Here is a 16,863-nt window from a genome sequence, read left to right on the forward strand (position 1 = left end):
CCCTCCCCGCCAAGCCTCCCCCCCCAGATGTCACCACTCATCTCCAAGGATCCAAAGAGTGGTGAAAACTTTTCTCTGTCTCCTCTCCTTTTCCTTTCTTTTTCTCTTCAAGCATCTCTCGATATCTCTCTCTCTCTGGCACATACAGCAACACCTTGTAAGTTTTATGCCAGCTCCTTTTGGGGCTTGTGTAGCAGGTTTTCCATAGGTTGTTCATTTTAGTACCGAAAAGTGATTGCAAGTGTTGCGAGTGGTTGCGGGTTAAGTGACTGCAAGTTTTGTGAGCAGTTGTGGGTTTCTTAGTATTGTTGGAAATCATGCTGTTGTTATCACATTGCTGTTAAGATTTGGTGTTGCTGGTGGGTGGTAGTGTAATGAATTGTCTTTACCAAGTAATTTGTTCTCTTTTATAAATGCTACATTCCACATTTTATATCCTACATTTCCCTTTTCCCCCAAGCAATTATATGCATTAAAGTTATAAGCCAGTATTCAATTTTTTGGTGTTGTCTCACCTTAATTTGCCCCAAGGAAATATACAGAACTTCCACGAACCCCACTCATCACACCCAGGGTGGTTTTATGAGCTGGGTCATGACAAGGGCAAATCACACTTGAGAAATTTGGTTGCCTTCTGTAATGGGATTACAGCACTGGTGGATAAGGGAAGGGCAACTGACATCATCTACCTGGACTTGTGCAAAGCATTTAACATTGTCCCACCCAACATCCTTGTCTCTAAATTGGAGAGACATGGATTTGATGGATGGACCGCTTGGTGGGTAAGGAATTAGCTGAATGGCCACACTCAAAGAGTTGTGGTCAATGGCTCAATGTCCAAGTGGAGACTGGTGACGGGCGGTGTTCCATAGGGGTTCGTACGTAGGGGTTTCTATTGGGACCAGTGTTGTTTAACATCTTTGATGGTGACACGGACAGTGGGAATGAGTGCACCCTCAGCAAGTTTACCAATGACACCAAGCTGTGTGGTGCAGTTGACACGCTGGAGGGAAGAGATGCCATGCAGAGGGACCTTGACAGGCTTGAGAGGTGGGCCTGTGCAAATCTCACGAAGTTCAACAATGCCAAGTGCAAGGTCCCGCATGGGGGTTGAGGCAATCCCAAGCACAAATGTAGGCTGGGTGGAGAATGGATTGAGAACATCCCTGAGGAGAAGGATTTGGGGGTGTTGGTTGATGAGAAGCTCAACATGAGCTGGCAATGTGCGCTTGCAGCCCAGAAAGCCAGACGGATCCTGGGCTGCATCAAAAGAAGCATGACCAGCAGGTTGACAGAGGGGACTCTCCCCCTCCACTCCGCTCACATGAGACCCCACCTGGAGTATTGCATACAGCTCTGGAGTCCTCAGCACAGGAAAGGCATGGACCTGTTGGAGCGAGTCCAGAGGAGTGTCACAAAGATGGTCAGAGGGCTGGAGCACCTCCCATTGGACGACAGGCTGAGAGAGTTGGGGTTGTTCAGCCTGGAGAAGAGAAGTCTCTGGGGAGACCTTTATAGAAGCCTTCCAGTACTTAAAGGGGGCCTACAGGAAAGATGAGGAGGCACACTTTGTCAGTGAGTGTAGTGATAGGATGAGAGGTAACAGTTTTAAGCTGAAAGAAGGCAGATTTAGATTAGATACTAGGAAGAAATATTTTACTGAGAGGGTTGTGAGACACTGTAAGAGGCTGCCCAAAGAAGCTGTGGATGCCCCATCCCTGGAGGTGTTCCAGGCCAGGCTGGATGAGGCTTTGAGCAACCTGTTCTAGTGGAAGGTGTCCCTGTCCATGGCAGGGGGGTTGGAACTAGACAATGTTTAAGGTCCTTTCCAACCCAAACCATTCTATCATTCTGTGTTTCTAGAATTGAAGGTTATCTCTTTGTTTGCTCTTGAATGCAGTTCTCACCCTTCCGCACAAATAAAGTATTCACTGCCTTCTTACCATTTGAAGATTTGCAGGATAAAAGTCTTGAAGCAATTCAGCCAGAAGTGCAACGCAGTGCAGAGCTTTCAACGCTCACTTTGAAAATGTAGCAAATAACACCACTGTGTGTAAAATACTACTCAAATCACAGTAGACAAAATTCTCCTCTCGTGTACAGTAGCTCTGCTATTAGTAATAGCTACCCAGAATGAATTTGGCCCATTTGATTTCCACTTTGCTACTGAGAAAAAAAATGTTTCAAGCCAACTTTAATGCAAAGCTAGTTTTAATTACCTTTGGCTGTGCTACTATCCATTGTTTGGAACAGTAAGCCCTTTTCAACAGCAGCACTGAAGTCCTCTGGAGGCTGAATATGATTTTCCTGCTTAAGCCCTCTTCTGATCAAAGTGAGCTGAACCGTCTGTCCCGTGTGCCGCAAAACATCAACTGCTTGCTGGTTAGTAAAACCCTGAAGATTTGTTCCATCCACCTGCAGGATTAAGCAGCTTTTCAGACCACATGACATCACCCAGAAAAATAAATTGTCCAGGGCAAAATAACACAGTGAGGTCTCTCAGCATCTGTTAGACTGAGCACAAAGCAAGCAGAGGGAGAAGAACAAAAACCCAGATGATTTAGCAACCTTGGATACACTAAGCACTTTCACTGGAGTACCCTACAGCTAAGTAACAACCAGTACTACAGCAAAGTGGGGAGAAGTGCTCTGTGTGTCCGCCATGCTGGGGCCAGGCAGAGCTGCTGTGCAAGGTGGGAGAGGACGCAGCACATGCTGTGTTGGGCATGCTGTGCAGCCTCTCTGCTTGACCACTCCAGCCATCTCCACCTCCAGGGAGAAAATATTGGATGAATAAACTACCACAGCCAAGTCCAGCAAAGCTGAGTAGGGGAGGGTGAAGAGAGACACATCCACCTGCTGTGGCAGGAAGAACTACAGTGTGCAGACATTCTGAGGCCAAATAACCTCAGACAGAGTGAAGTCCAGTACTGAACACCATGAATTCCACTTTCCCAACCAAACACTGTGCCAGCCAGCCAGCTGTTATCTCTGGTCAATCATTTTAATACTTTAAAGAATAAGATTTTGGCCACTTCCGTTTGACGCTTCAGGAATTTTTTTCTGAAACTCAATACTTTGGCTTTGCTCAACTTCATCCCATTGTCTCTAGTGCATGCCATTTTCTATTCTCCTTCGCCTTACAAACTCTGTATTATGCTATTCTTTCTCCATCTCACCCCTGAATGCCTTTAATTTCTGAAATACTTCTAACAATACTATATTTCTTGACTCCAGCAGTTGTTTCAGTCTCTTTATACAATACACATATTCCATTATTTTAATTTCTCCTGCATGAAGACTGACTCCTCATGGACTCTTAATCATTTTGTTGCCCTTCTCTGAACTTCTTCCAGCCCTAGTGCTCTTCTAAATATAAAGTAACTAAAAATGAGCTGAGGTTATTTAATTTTTTCTCCACACTTAAGCAAACCATATTTTAAAAACATTTATTATTCTTTTGTCTGAGGTCACTCAAGTCTTTCTCATTCTGTGTCTGCAGTAGAAGAAGAAATCAAAATTTGGAATAATCAGTTTTAGCCATTTGTACTCACCATTTAAGTTATTATAAAAACCTTATATACTTCTACATACAAACATGAAGGCACACTTGTACCTGGAGAGACAGTAACTTGTGCTGCCTCCACACAAATGCAAGGCCTGATCTATGACAGCCACGAAAACATGGTTCCTGCATTTATGACCTGATTTTCACCACAAAAGTAACATTTTATGCATGAAAATATTTTCTTTTTCTCTGAAAATAACACTTTAATGACATATTTTTAAAAATAATTTTGAAAACCATTGCTTAATTTGAACCAAACTTTGAAACTTTGCCTTTACTCATCCGTCTCAAAGCTCCTACTTGTAAGATATACACATACAACACAGATTTTCTTACTAGATGAGCATTTCTTTACAATTTAAAGAAGAAGAGTTTTGCAGACAAGCAATCTAATTTCTTCTGTGTTTACTTACAACTATAATTTGATCTCCCACATGGATTCTGCCATCATGTTCAACAGCACTGCCCTTTGTAATGCTCTTCACAAAGATACCAGAAGGTTCTGGGATTAAAAAACAGAGAAAACTAAATTTACTACTTTATTAAGAAGCAATTTAAATAATGCAATAATCTCCAACTAATGCCACCAGCCAAAGGGAGAAAAAGAAAGAAAACACAATCTCTAGGTATGATAAGGAAAGAATAATCAAGAAAGCATAGGCTTTAAATAAAACTTATTAATTTAACTTAAATATTATTACTTTCCTTAAGGACGAGCCTGATTAACGTCAGCTTGCATTGGACCAGATTTCATTCAAAATCTTACAATGCCAAAATCCCAAAAAAAAAAAATAAATATTCTAACTTATTATAATCTAAACATTAAAACCAACATTGACAAAAAACATCTATCTGACTCTTGGCCAGATTTAAAACTGCAGGACGAAAATTCAGTTTGAGTCCATAACCTGGTAAATTCTGTATTTTCTACACACTTAATAACTGCTCAAGAAAATGCATGCTTGGACAACCAAATGCAGAAAATTACAAGCAAGCAGGACTACAATTTACGCTTGAACCACCTTTTAACTACAGCTTTAAGTAGTATTTGAGACAATAAAAAAAGAAAGACACAAAGGAAAAAAAATCCAAACCCCAAACCAGAAGCATTTTAGATACTTACCTATTTACCTATTTTGAATCAGAAGGATAAGTCATATATATAGAACATCTACAGAAGAGGCATTTTACAAAAAGAAATACTTTTCAGGAAAAACACACAGGAATTTGAAACAACTTCAACAGCTCAGTAAAGTGAAAATCTGTGTATTTCCTACATGCACATTTTGTGTAGTATACATGAAAATGAGAAAAATACTAGCGCAAACTGGCATGAAATAAAGTCTTGAGGGTCACAGGCCTCTAAAATTGATATCAGAAATCTTAACAGAAACTACTTTTACTAAACAAATGTTCCAACTTTGTTAAATGCATATGTTTGATGGGTAAGCCACTACAAAATGGGGTTTAACAGCTGCGAGGACATCCCAGCGCTTTTGCAGACCTGAAACTCATCTTTTACTGTGCCTCAATATGACAAAAGCTAGCAGGAAGGAGGGCTAAATCTATTTTTTCTAATAACTATATTCAACTTAGGAAAGATAAAGACTACAAATATGTTTAAGTCATGACATTGACAATTCTTTTCTATTTTTTCTTAATTTGTTGTTTTTCAGGGTTTTCTGTTTCAAGGCTGGTCTTACTAACTTTCAAGCATTTTTATATCCTGTAACAGCCGTATGGTAATATGTCAAGTTGCTCTTATTCATGAAAGATTCAGCCGCAGACCTTGTTGTCCAGTAGTTTTATTACTGCTTCTCTGACAGTAAAGTTGTTCTTTAACTAAGTGTTAAATCACAAAACTAAGTGAGATGCCCAACTAGTTCCTAAGGCACGAATATTTTCTAATGCAGTTACATGCAGCACAATAATTTAAAAATGAAGACTGGTGATATTCAAACATTAAATCAGTTAAAATATGCTATTAGATCTATCATGTGTTCTAGAATTTAATTTGCCTTTTAAAGTTTCAACTGGAAGTTGCTAAAAAGTGGACTTACACAAACCGTGGACATCCTGCACTATGGAACTGATTGTTAAAATCTAGTCCAGCTTCTAAAAGCCAACAAATTATGTCTATCAACTGCCAATAGCATGGGATATATCTTTCCATACATTTTTCTAACAATATATACACTGGTAAAAGACAAACCAACAGCTCTTTGAGAAGTTTACAATACATTTGACAACTGTCCCGTCCTAGAAGTACTGAGATTTGCCAAATCCCCCCTCGGGAGGCCTAAAAGTGTTCTGGATGATTATTCTGAAAAACACAGTGGAAATTCCAAAGTAAAAATACACAACTGAACATAAAAACTGTTGCATTTGTTTATTTAAATTAACTTATTTATTGGCTGCAACAGCCCAGAGATCAACAAACATTTACTGCATTGAGAAATCACTATGGAGCAGTACTACAGACATTGTTTAAAAAATAATAAAAATAGTTCCTAAAATTACTCAGAAAATAATGTATTACCTTGTAAGAGCCTTTTAAAAATGAAAACGTAATTTAAAAAGCCCTGCCAGTTCTAACAAAAATGTCTCAATCTATTTCAGAATTGTTTTGCAAAAACATACAAGAACAAGCATTAGCAAGAGTGAATATAAAAACTGATTAAAAAATGCCTAGGTGGGATTTTATAATAAAACTGATTGCTTCTAATCTGAATGTACTTGTCACAAAAGGAAAATAATTCCTTTTTCTTTACAAACTTTAAAAATATTTTAGATGGTCACGGGTTTTTTTAGAGATGCCATACGAAAACTAAAATTAAATCTTTGACGCATACACACCATAGTACGCAACTGACTATGGTAAACTGCAGAAATCAATCATTACCTGATGTCTTGTCTCCAATATAACCAGCAATAGTTATTCCTAATCCCTGGGTGTTTTTTGTGAGTTCAACATTAAATTTCTCCCCATCTTCACAGCTATCAACAGAAGCACCTGCCTAATAAGAAAAGCATGATTAGAAATGAAGCTTTTTTTTCTTCAGAGATCCACCACATTCTTTGATGTCACTAACATGTAAAATTAGACACAAATGTAAGAAAGAAAGCACCAGCTTTGCTTCTGCTCTTATTTGGTATTCAGCAGAAAAACTAGTCATAGGTAACATTCCTCACTGTAAAGTAATGCAGGTCATTCCCTCCCCACTGTGCTGCCCCTGGGATATTATCCTCTAACCTGTAAAATCATTATTTGATGATTAAAATGACTGGTGAAACTTGTACAAATTGAACAACAAACCTCTTGAACAGTAAGTTACACAAATCATGCTTAAACATTAGAACATGTAACTTGCTGCCCTTCTAGGACTTCCTCAGAACCAGCTTTAGATTGCTGTGTTATTTAAAAGAAAAAAGATCAAAATTATATTTTGCATTCTATTTGTTTAAATTCCTGTTCAATAACTACAGCTTTTTTTTTCCTATGCATGCCAAGTTTAACATATAAGAAAAGCTATTTCTACTGAGGCAATTATGTTTCTTGTTTCTGAAAGACTTAAAAATTGTGTTATAAAGTAGCAATTATACTTCCAGCTAGTTAAATAATGACAACCTCCGCTAACACCTACAACTACCTTCTGAATTGCAGTAACAAATAATTTTTGGGGTAATTAATTTATTTATTGTTAATCAAAGTACAATACATATTAAAATCTAATTTCAACAATATTGCTTTCGTATTGAAAGAAAAAATAAACTTATAAAACTTAATTTCAACCTTTTAAAGTTTTTTTAAAAACGTTTTCATATTTTATCTGTCTAAACCAGATTCTACTAGCCACATTCACAGCTGATATATATTAGTATACGATTACATATAACAGGCTTCAATTTCATTGTATTTATATGGACATCAATATTTCTGCACATATTTAAAATGTAAATTCATAAATATAGTACAAATTTATCCAGATCCTGTTATACTCCTATTTTATTCTGTCTCTTCTGCATGACAAATAGCAGCTAATTTTTTTAAAGTGCCAATATGGCAAGCAGGAAGATGCTAACTCAACCCAGTTTGACTAGATGAGTATGCATTTGCCAAAAAAAAAGAAGACTTCAGGAGAGCTATGATGCTACTTGCGAAAAAAAAATCTGGCTTCAGTTCTTTATCTGAACAACTCCACCCAAAACCACAAACACAGGAAAAATAAATTCCTACTCTCTGCTTCATAACACAGGAATAGTCTGGCCACAGGTAATGCCATTAAAAAACTGCTTCAATTTCTATAACCTCATGAATTTTCACAGGATAGACATCTACAAGGGACATTATGAGACGTGCTCATTTTGGAAAGCCATTCTGCTCTCACTAATAGTTTTAAGAGCACAATTAAGTATTTACCCACTCTGTATTTGTCAGGAAGAAACAGACAAATCAAGCTGTTTCCACCACAATCTTCACTCCAGACCCAAATTAATAAGGCTTGCAGCAGCAACAACTGGATGCTCCCTCAAAGAGCAAGATTTTGTGCTGGCAGAACCAGTTTAAAAATAGCCTGTCTCATGCCAGGAGAGATGCACCAGGAACGAGGTATTGAAAAGGACGGAAACGGAGAAGATGGTGGCGAAAAAGTCAAACTCTGCTATTTGGTTGCTTTGAGCTATTTCCTTGGTACTAGAAATCCTATATAACCTGCAGCAGCAGATAGAGCCTTCAGCATTGCATCATATAATCTCACAAATGCAAATATTGAAGAAATACAAACAGATGAAATTATCAAATTCAGCTTCTCCTTTGAGACTACTGCTTTTCAGATAAATAATATTAAGGCTAAATATTGATCCCTTTATCCAAAATACAGCCAGGTTTTCATGCCTCCTTGCTGTAGAGTCACAAAAGTACTCAGTCTCTCCTCTTAAATGCTCAGAAGACACCATGTTAAGATTAACTTTCCTTGCTTTATAGCCAAAAGAGAGGGGATGAATATATGTTTGTTTTCCGCAGAGACCACTACAACTGCCAGAAGCAAAATAATGGTAATCATGCAAAAATTGTTAGGGCTTTTTTGCTTCCAATGTGACCTAATCTGAAATGTAATTTGTAACTAGGAAGAAAATGTCTAGAAAAACAACAGCAAAAAGTAAAACAGAAAATTCTCCACAAGGCATAAATTCCATCTATCTGTAGACTCAAAAACGACGACCTTTTTATTCTCAGATTCACTTACTCCACATAGTCACATTTAAATGTATCTGGTCATAACTGTACGTGCCAGTTTCTGGCTCTCATGAAACCAGGCTTTATTTTGCAGAGGTCTTGAGTTGACAGGACATGACAATATTCACAGCATTTTTAAAGTGGATGACAGTTGTAGAGGAACAACAACACAGAGAGTACAATCATCAGCAGGGGTTAAGGGTAGCAGCTCACTGACTTTTTTTGTAAGATGTCTAGCAAATGAGCAATGCAGGTGATGTAGGAAAGAAGGAGCATCTGTGTGCTGGTTGGCACTGGGAGGAATTGTCTGATAGATGGCTGCAATGATATGGAAATAATAAATGTTCCTGGAGAGGAAAAGGACAGGAAGGCAGAGGAATGCTACAGAGCCAGCTTGCTCTGTCTGAAGGAAAGACTACATGGCTTCAGTTGTTCCCAATGCCTGCAGAACCACAGGCAATCCAGAACCAGAAGTTATTTCGCTCATACTTATGAACAGTCTAAGCCTTGATCCCAAAAGGCTTCAAACATAGTTCCGTACGTTGTGCACTCACGACATTTGAATTTTTCCAAGACCATCAGCTGAGAACACCACTACTGGGAAAGAAAATCCTGGCTTTTTAGAAAATAAGTGTGAAAAACATTCAAATACCAGTTAAAAAAAAAAAAAAAAAGGAAGTTTGAAGTAAAAGTTTGCAATGACTTAAGTATATTCACTGCTGCTTACCTGTTTCTCTGGTGTTGAGATGGGTACTGGTGTACCTGGAGGGACTGCTGGTGGAGGTGGTTCCTCGACTGGTCCTCTTGCAATTACCAATTTCACTCGATTTCCACACTGTCTCAGAACTTGTGCTACCTGCTCACTGCTCATTCCAGCTAGGTCCGTATCACCAATTTTCAAGATGTGGTCTCCACTACACAATCTCCCATGCTGGAGGAAGGATAATGATGAAAAAAAATCTACCAACATCCTGACATTTCTCCCAGGTACCATACAATCAGAAAAAGACCACATAGCTTTAGTCACTTTCAAGGCATATGAACAAGTTGACTTTTTTTGGGTGCCAAGTCAATATCCTGATAACATGGAGAAGAAAAGTACATTCCATAATGGCACAGTAATTTTACTAGAAATCTCCCCAGAAATATCCAGGACATCGTTTTTCAAGCAGTCACCCGAGCACAGAAAAAAAATGCACATAGTTATGGTTACTACCTACTGGTATTTAACAACTGCATGTAGATTGAAGAACTTCAGGTTTCATTTCCAAACACATCTCCAAAAGACAGCATACAAACGTATATTCAACTTTGCACTTCTATTTAAAAACTGGTCCTCAGGAGTAACTATAACTTCAAACTAAAATCATGTCTCCCTTACTGTGATCCAGTTATTTATATTACTTTACACTGGTTTATTCTCCTAATGATTTATCCTTAATCAATAAAAAAGCTTCACATAGCCCAAATGGAAAGTATTCAAGAGACAGGTCTGTAAAAGGAACCTATCTACCTGCTCAGGGAAACGCTGTGGCAGTAAATCCTGTCCCAGGATCTCCAGGCCCTGTTATCAGGCCACCACTTCTGTGGCTGGAAGACTGACCAGTTTCTGTGCCTATTCAGTCTTTGACCATCCTTAATGCAGTCCTAGATACTTGTCCAATGGACAAGCTTGAAATGAGTTGTGATCACCAAATTCAATTCTCATGGGCCTTTCAGGCAGGATCAGAGCCCGTGTCCTGAAGCAGATGCATGAAGCCACAAATTCAGTAAGCTCAGCAGAGGAAAGCAGATGCTCTCCTTAGCTGTCAGGGCAAAGCAAGTGTTGGCACTCTCCCCTCCACTGCCCCCCAATTACAACCATTATATTCATGAAAGAATTAGGAGTCTACATGCATCCACACCAAACATGTATAATGTAACACATTTGAAAATGTGATTTAGAGCCTAATCCAGCTTTTACACTTTAATGCACAGATCCCTTGCACTAAACACACCTTTACTGAGGATAAATTTCACCACTTGCTCTCTTTTTTACACTCCCAGGGAAAAAAGCTACCACTACTCAGCATGATTATAAAAGTAAAGAATAACTTCACGGCTTACTGAATGGTAAACAGAAGGGTATGTTGCATTTACCTGATCAGCCACTCCTCCTGGGAGGATGGTTTTAACAACCACTCCAGTTGACTTTCCTCCCACTATCCCAAATCCCAGACCTGAGCCATCATTCACCAACTCAATGGTCTCCACGTGCTGCCAGTGAACCTAAAAGGAATAAACATAAGCTTGCAAATGATTAAAATAAGGACATACATATTAAAACTTGGAAAATATTTCATCTTATTTCTTGGGTATGTTTTTGAATAAAGGAAGGTGGGAGGAAGGTGGAAATACGGGACCTTTCTAACAATTACTATTAGGTATAAGATTACATATATGTAATATTTAAGCAATGAATTACTCATTCCATAACAGCTGGAATTCTTCTGATACAAACCAGAAATGAGTAGTGGATCATGCCTTTCAAGAACTTGCTGAATTAATTTAAGCAGCAATCTGGGAGTGTCTACCTCCATGCCCCATTGCAGTCCGTAAGAAAAATAATGCTGCCAGGAAATCTCACAGGACTGGAAATTAAAATCTTCAGATAACTGCATGTTCACATTGGTCATTATAATAAACCCAATTCAGAGGCTAAGGCTGAAAGCAGCACCACATATTGCAAGGCAGACACTAGCAGGAATTGCCCCCTGTGTAATGAACAAAGATTTCTGGGTTGTCCGATGTCAACAGCACTGGAATGAAGCAGCTCTGATGGCAGGCTTCATGTTCTGGTAGGAGTGAAACTGCTCTGAAAGAAAGACATATGCTAGCTCACTCGCATGGGGAGGTGCTGAAGGGACAACTGGAAGCTCCTGAAATTGCCTCTCCTTGAGGAACAAACCAGATCGTAAGCTCATCTGGAATTTAAAATCACAGCTGGTGCTCCATCAGGTAGGATCTTGAAAATAAACCGTTATTTTGGAATAATTAAGGTACTGCAAATTCAAAGCCCTGCAGTACCTGTCTGGGAATCCACAGTTTTAACATAATCCAACAACGATTAAGCAAAGCTTGAATGAAAATGAACCACTCCAGATAAGATGCTTTTCTCTAGCATTTGAAAGCGAAGGGAATAGAAGGACTGGGAAAACCATGCATAAAAAAAACAGAAGGAGCTGTGGTAGGTTTGAAAGGAACATTTTTTCAAGCAAGGGAAGCTGCTCAGACAATACAGAGGCAACCACACACATAAAGAAGTGTGTCACACGAATACTGGAAGAGAACAGGCCTGTCCTATATGCTGACAGGAAAAGTCAGGCCAATCAGCTTTATTCCTGCACACAGAAGAAAACAAGAATTCTGAAATTTCATCACTAGAGGTTTTATGCTAATGACTAATAAACACTAAAATAGCTACTTTTTCCAGACTGATTGCTGTCTATACTTCCGTTTATTGACCCCCTTGAAGAAGAGCCACAGATGACTGGCTGAGCAGCAAAATCTACAGAAAGTGAAGGCAGGCTGTTTCATCCCAGGACAAGCCATTACCTAAGCAAGATATCAGGAAGAGAAGTGCAGTTAATATCACCATGTTTCTGAGCTATGTTCTCTACACCTAGATGTGCAAAAGCTTTCAAAAGAAAGGAGATGTAGCAGAACTGTTTTCTGGGGGTCCTAAAATGTGTCCCTACACATGGCATTTTGATGGCTCTCTCTTGCTACTTTACTTGAGGTCCACCGCTATGACAAGAGAGAAATAAACAGAGAAGCACTCATCCAGCTGCTGGCGTACATCAGACTGCAATGTCTCAAAAAATTCTGTTTGCCCAAGCAGAAGACAAGGAGAAAAAAATATCTTGCTTACTGCTACCTCAAAATAAAGCTTCATAAAGTAAGGTAAACATGCTGTATTTGCATTGGTGGATACAGAGAATGTGGCAGATGGGAAGAAGTAATACATCCAAGATGAAGATCCCCCTCAGCAAGCCTTAATATTTTCTACTCTTTGCATGGGAAAAGGTACAACAAAGATAAACAGAAGAAAAACCTCAAGATCTGTGAAGGAAATGTACATACAGGTTACCAAAACAAAGTCTCAAAATACTAGATGCAGTATGCATACATGCCCAGAACTGAATACATAGATGTTTGGGGTATACTCACCGGGTTGGAATGGGCTGAAACTGTGCTAGCAGCAGATGGAGACCGGGACACTACAGGACTGATGAGCTGAGGCAAAGTGCCCCTGGCCACAACTAGCTGGACGTTATCTTTTGCTTTCTGGAGGATGCTGATAGCCTGTTGATGTGTAATTGTCTGATCAAGGGCTTGCCCGTTAATAGCAAGGATTTGATCTGCTTCCTTCAGCTTTCCGTCTCTGTCACATATGTGTAAACAGGGAAGGGAGACAACAAAATAAACAAACAAGAAAAACCAAAGAAGTGTTGCCACAGAAATTACAGTGCTTTGACAATTTTCCAGTATTTTTAATAACCTGTTCTCTATTCCCCCCCACTTTTTAATCTCTCCCTGCAGTTTTGCTGAAAGGAACTGGTGTGGCACCCTGGAGATTGCTTCCTTTGAAGCTAATCCCACTGTCACTCTCCCCTGGCTACTACCCCCTAGCTAGCTTTCTTCTCCCTGTACCCCCATGCGAGACTAAGCATATTAGATCTCAGTCGCTCCTAACCACAGCCTGAGAACATAAGTTTATTCTTGACTTTGAGCCTCTTACTTAACAGACCAAGTGCTCCACTTTGTTCAGTGCACCCATTCTGAATATTCATCAAACCATGGAGTGGAACACACTTTCATCAAGATGTTACAGACCAAAATTTTGTTTTTCACAAAACCAAAGAAAAAAAAAAAAAACAGAAAAAAGAAGGAGAGGCAGAGAGAGAAACTGAAAGAAAATGATAAAACAGATCCCTTTTGAAGGAGTGGAAAAAAGCCTTCAGCAAATTAAACAATAACTCTTCACTTTCTGACAAAGGAAGCGCTACTGTAAAATTACATACTGAGCCCCTCCCCAGACCTGCTTCAAAGGAAGTGTATGAAGCCTACACAGACGAGTTATCCTCTGCCTCCTCCCCTGCTTCTGTATGCAACAAAACTCTGGAGTCTTATCTTCAACATCCCAAAGTGGAAATGCTTTGAAAACAAAGGGCAGCAATGAAAACAAGGATCCCTGTTACACCACCCTACAGCGTAGAAACCAAGGTACTCAACAGCAGTCAGGAAAAAAAAAACTGTTCAGCTTCAACCCATAATATTTTGCTTGTGAATGTCAACTGTTTTTCAGAGTGCTCTTGAAGACTTACTGTTGCTGATTTATGGGCACTGTAACAATTGTTGAATGTTTCTCTACTCAACAATGAATCAGGCAGGGCCTGATTCAATAAAGATAGGTCTCAACTCCATGGAATAAGACAAGTAAAAGCAAAGACCTCTTTGCTTTTAAGTTAAAAAAAAAAAAAAAGAAAGTGGAATTTAGGCAGATTGAGAACTATTGCAATGATATAGAGCATGACACTTTTTGTAATTGAGTTAACTCTGTAGGCCATACTCTGCCCTCTGTTAAAAGGACAGTGTTCAGATCACAACTAATCAGATTTCTCCCTAGAACATAGCGAGAAATGGCACCGAGATGACTTGGCCACCCCATATAACACATGGAGTAAATCACAAAGCAGCTCTGACCAGGATCCTGATCAGCAACTCCACACACAGTGATACACTCCACCGGTCTGCAGTGAACCAGCACTGCTGCCACTGAACTGAGTTAATTTGCTCGGTCAGGCTGTTCTTGGAGCAGAAATCCACTTATTTCAACACTACTTGTGGAATCAGGGCTAAAGTCTAAAGCACACTTTCAGCAAGCTATTATTATTGCTGAGTTTCTGGTAACATCAGCTGAATGTATCTATTTAAGAGTCAAATAACTTTACATCAAGCTTTGCTTGACTTAAAAGCCAAGTTTCACATCTGGTCAGCAGGACTCTACCTAACAAACAACCCTGCTAGTTACAACCAAATTTTTTGCACCAAGTTGTTTCTCAGTGCATACAAGGATGGCAAAATCTGTAATTCATCTTTAAAAGCCATGACACAGAACAGTAACCTCCCCATTTTCCCTGTTGGAGAGGAGATTTTATAAACAAACCAGAGAGACTACATCTGTAGTTTCTAGAAATCCAGAATAGGTCATACACTGCCTTGTTCCTACATTACATAAATTGTAGTGGTAAGTAATTTTAAATCTGCTACCATGTATGGCTTAGAATACAAGACAAACGTGCCCTCGTACCACAAAAAAACAGCAGCAATGATGCCACTAAATTGCAGCGTCATGTTAACACTTGGTACAGTAAAATATTGCAGCAGCAATCTTACCTGTGTGCCACACTTCCCTCCTGGATTTCTTGCACAAATATTCCTAGTTCTCCCCTGTTTTCACTCTTGAGTCCCACAACACTGAAGCCCAGACCACCACTTAAAGGTTTAGTAAGCTCAATGCTCTCAACAAGACGACCCTGTTCAGTAGAAGAAAAAAAGGGTACAAATTTTTAAAATGTTGAAAAGCAGCATTAATGAATGTGACAAACAACTTGGAAATGAGTTTCTAATTTGGCAGCTACAGCTGGACAAGGCTACACTAGCTAATAACTGAAACAAAGTCGTTCAGTTCCGATTTCTCACTATCATACAGAAAAGGACAATTATGAAAGATCTGAGAAACAAAGACTATTACAGCCCAGAAGAGGAAATTAGGAAACAACAACTAAATATACAGAGTTTAGGCTTAGTAGTGACTAAACTAGGGTATAAGTGTCTATAAAATTTTGCAGGGTACAGGGCAACTCTCAAGCAGAACTAGAAAATGAGGATGAACTTCAGAAAGAGCGAAAAAGTAGGACTGTGCAAAAGGCTCTCCAGGTGAACAGCAGAAGACTTCCTCATCTGTTTTTTTTTACAGGTTAATTAGGAAAATGCCAGAACATATGCTTGGCTATTCTCAGCTCCAGCCACTGATGAGATTTGTACATCATTTCTGCCTAACATAGGAAAGCAGTTATATTACAGAAGAAGACATAGCAAGGCCAAAAAGGAATTTTCCATCTTATTTCCAAGCAAGTCACAGAACTAGGTTTCATTAGTTACGCACACAAGAGCATGCTCTGACAAAGCATCTCCCTCACACACAGAGCGGCAGTCCTACAATGAGCACGGAAAGATAATGGCATACCAATCAGTGAGATGCACACTGTCCAGCTAAGGAGAATAACTCAGCAGTGACAATGTCAAGGCTACTTTTCCAACTATCTTCTCATTTACCAATTGTTCCTCAAATTGAAAGGTTATTTTTATTTCATATAGTAAGTGAGCTCTGGTTTGCTTAATAACTCAATTGCTTTTAATAAACGTACACGTATTTAAATCTTCCAGATAATCAGTGATCCACATTTCCTGGTTACCAGACAACATGCGTACCTGGGACATACTTCTGATCAGCTGCTCAAAATCTTCACTAGAAGACTTCCCATTAATCTGAGGAGTAATGGATCTCATCGATGTTTCTAGCACATTAGCTGGGCTACCATTCTGCTGAGCCAACAAATACGACTCATTATGTGGCAAGGACCCCATGTTCACACCATGATGAAGAAGCTGGGGGAATTCACCAGTGGAGTGTATGGAAGGTGTAATATTTACCTGTAAGAGATTGAGGGCAACACAGATTTATAGACAAAGAAGATACCTCCTCCTTATCCAAGGGCATCATGACAGGCCAATTATTTGTTAAAATATTTGAAATCCCAATTTGCAGTTCTAAAAAGATATCTTAAAAATAAAATTATCTTTAATATTTATAATTGATGTAAGACTATGAATTATCAGCATAAAACATGAAAGAAATTGATGAAAATAATCTAAAATTATTTTCCTTAGTTTGCCTAAAATTCTTTTGTTCATAGCAAACAAAACTTCACATAGCAGATTGAAGTACTCCAGC

General features: G+C 39.0%; 1 protein-coding gene across 1 annotated transcript in view; it reads right to left on the reverse strand.

Annotated features, from left to right (window-relative positions):
• LOC104468693 (multiple PDZ domain protein-like) overlaps positions 1-16,863 on the reverse strand; it is a gene marked incomplete at its 3' end in the record, with an annotated part of 34,462 nt that overhangs the window by 8,324 nt on the left and 9,275 nt on the right. The window contains exons 3-10 of the mRNA XM_010082915.1: positions 16,341-16,562; positions 15,243-15,382; positions 13,014-13,227; positions 10,944-11,072; positions 9,532-9,735; positions 6,471-6,585; positions 3,982-4,070; positions 2,220-2,415 (exon numbers count right to left, since the gene is read on the reverse strand). Of these exons, the coding sequence (XP_010081217.1) occupies positions 2,220-2,415; positions 3,982-4,070; positions 6,471-6,585; positions 9,532-9,735; positions 10,944-11,072; positions 13,014-13,227; positions 15,243-15,382; positions 16,341-16,562 (1,309 nt within the window). The remainder of the gene's footprint in view (positions 1-2,219; positions 2,416-3,981; positions 4,071-6,470; positions 6,586-9,531; positions 9,736-10,943; positions 11,073-13,013; positions 13,228-15,242; positions 15,383-16,340; positions 16,563-16,863) is intronic.

Source organism: Pterocles gutturalis, unplaced genomic scaffold (assembly GCF_000699245.1).
Source record: "Pterocles gutturalis isolate BGI_N339 unplaced genomic scaffold, ASM69924v1 scaffold9175, whole genome shotgun sequence".
Taxonomy (NCBI): Eukaryota; Metazoa; Chordata; class Aves; order Pterocliformes; family Pteroclidae; genus Pterocles; species Pterocles gutturalis.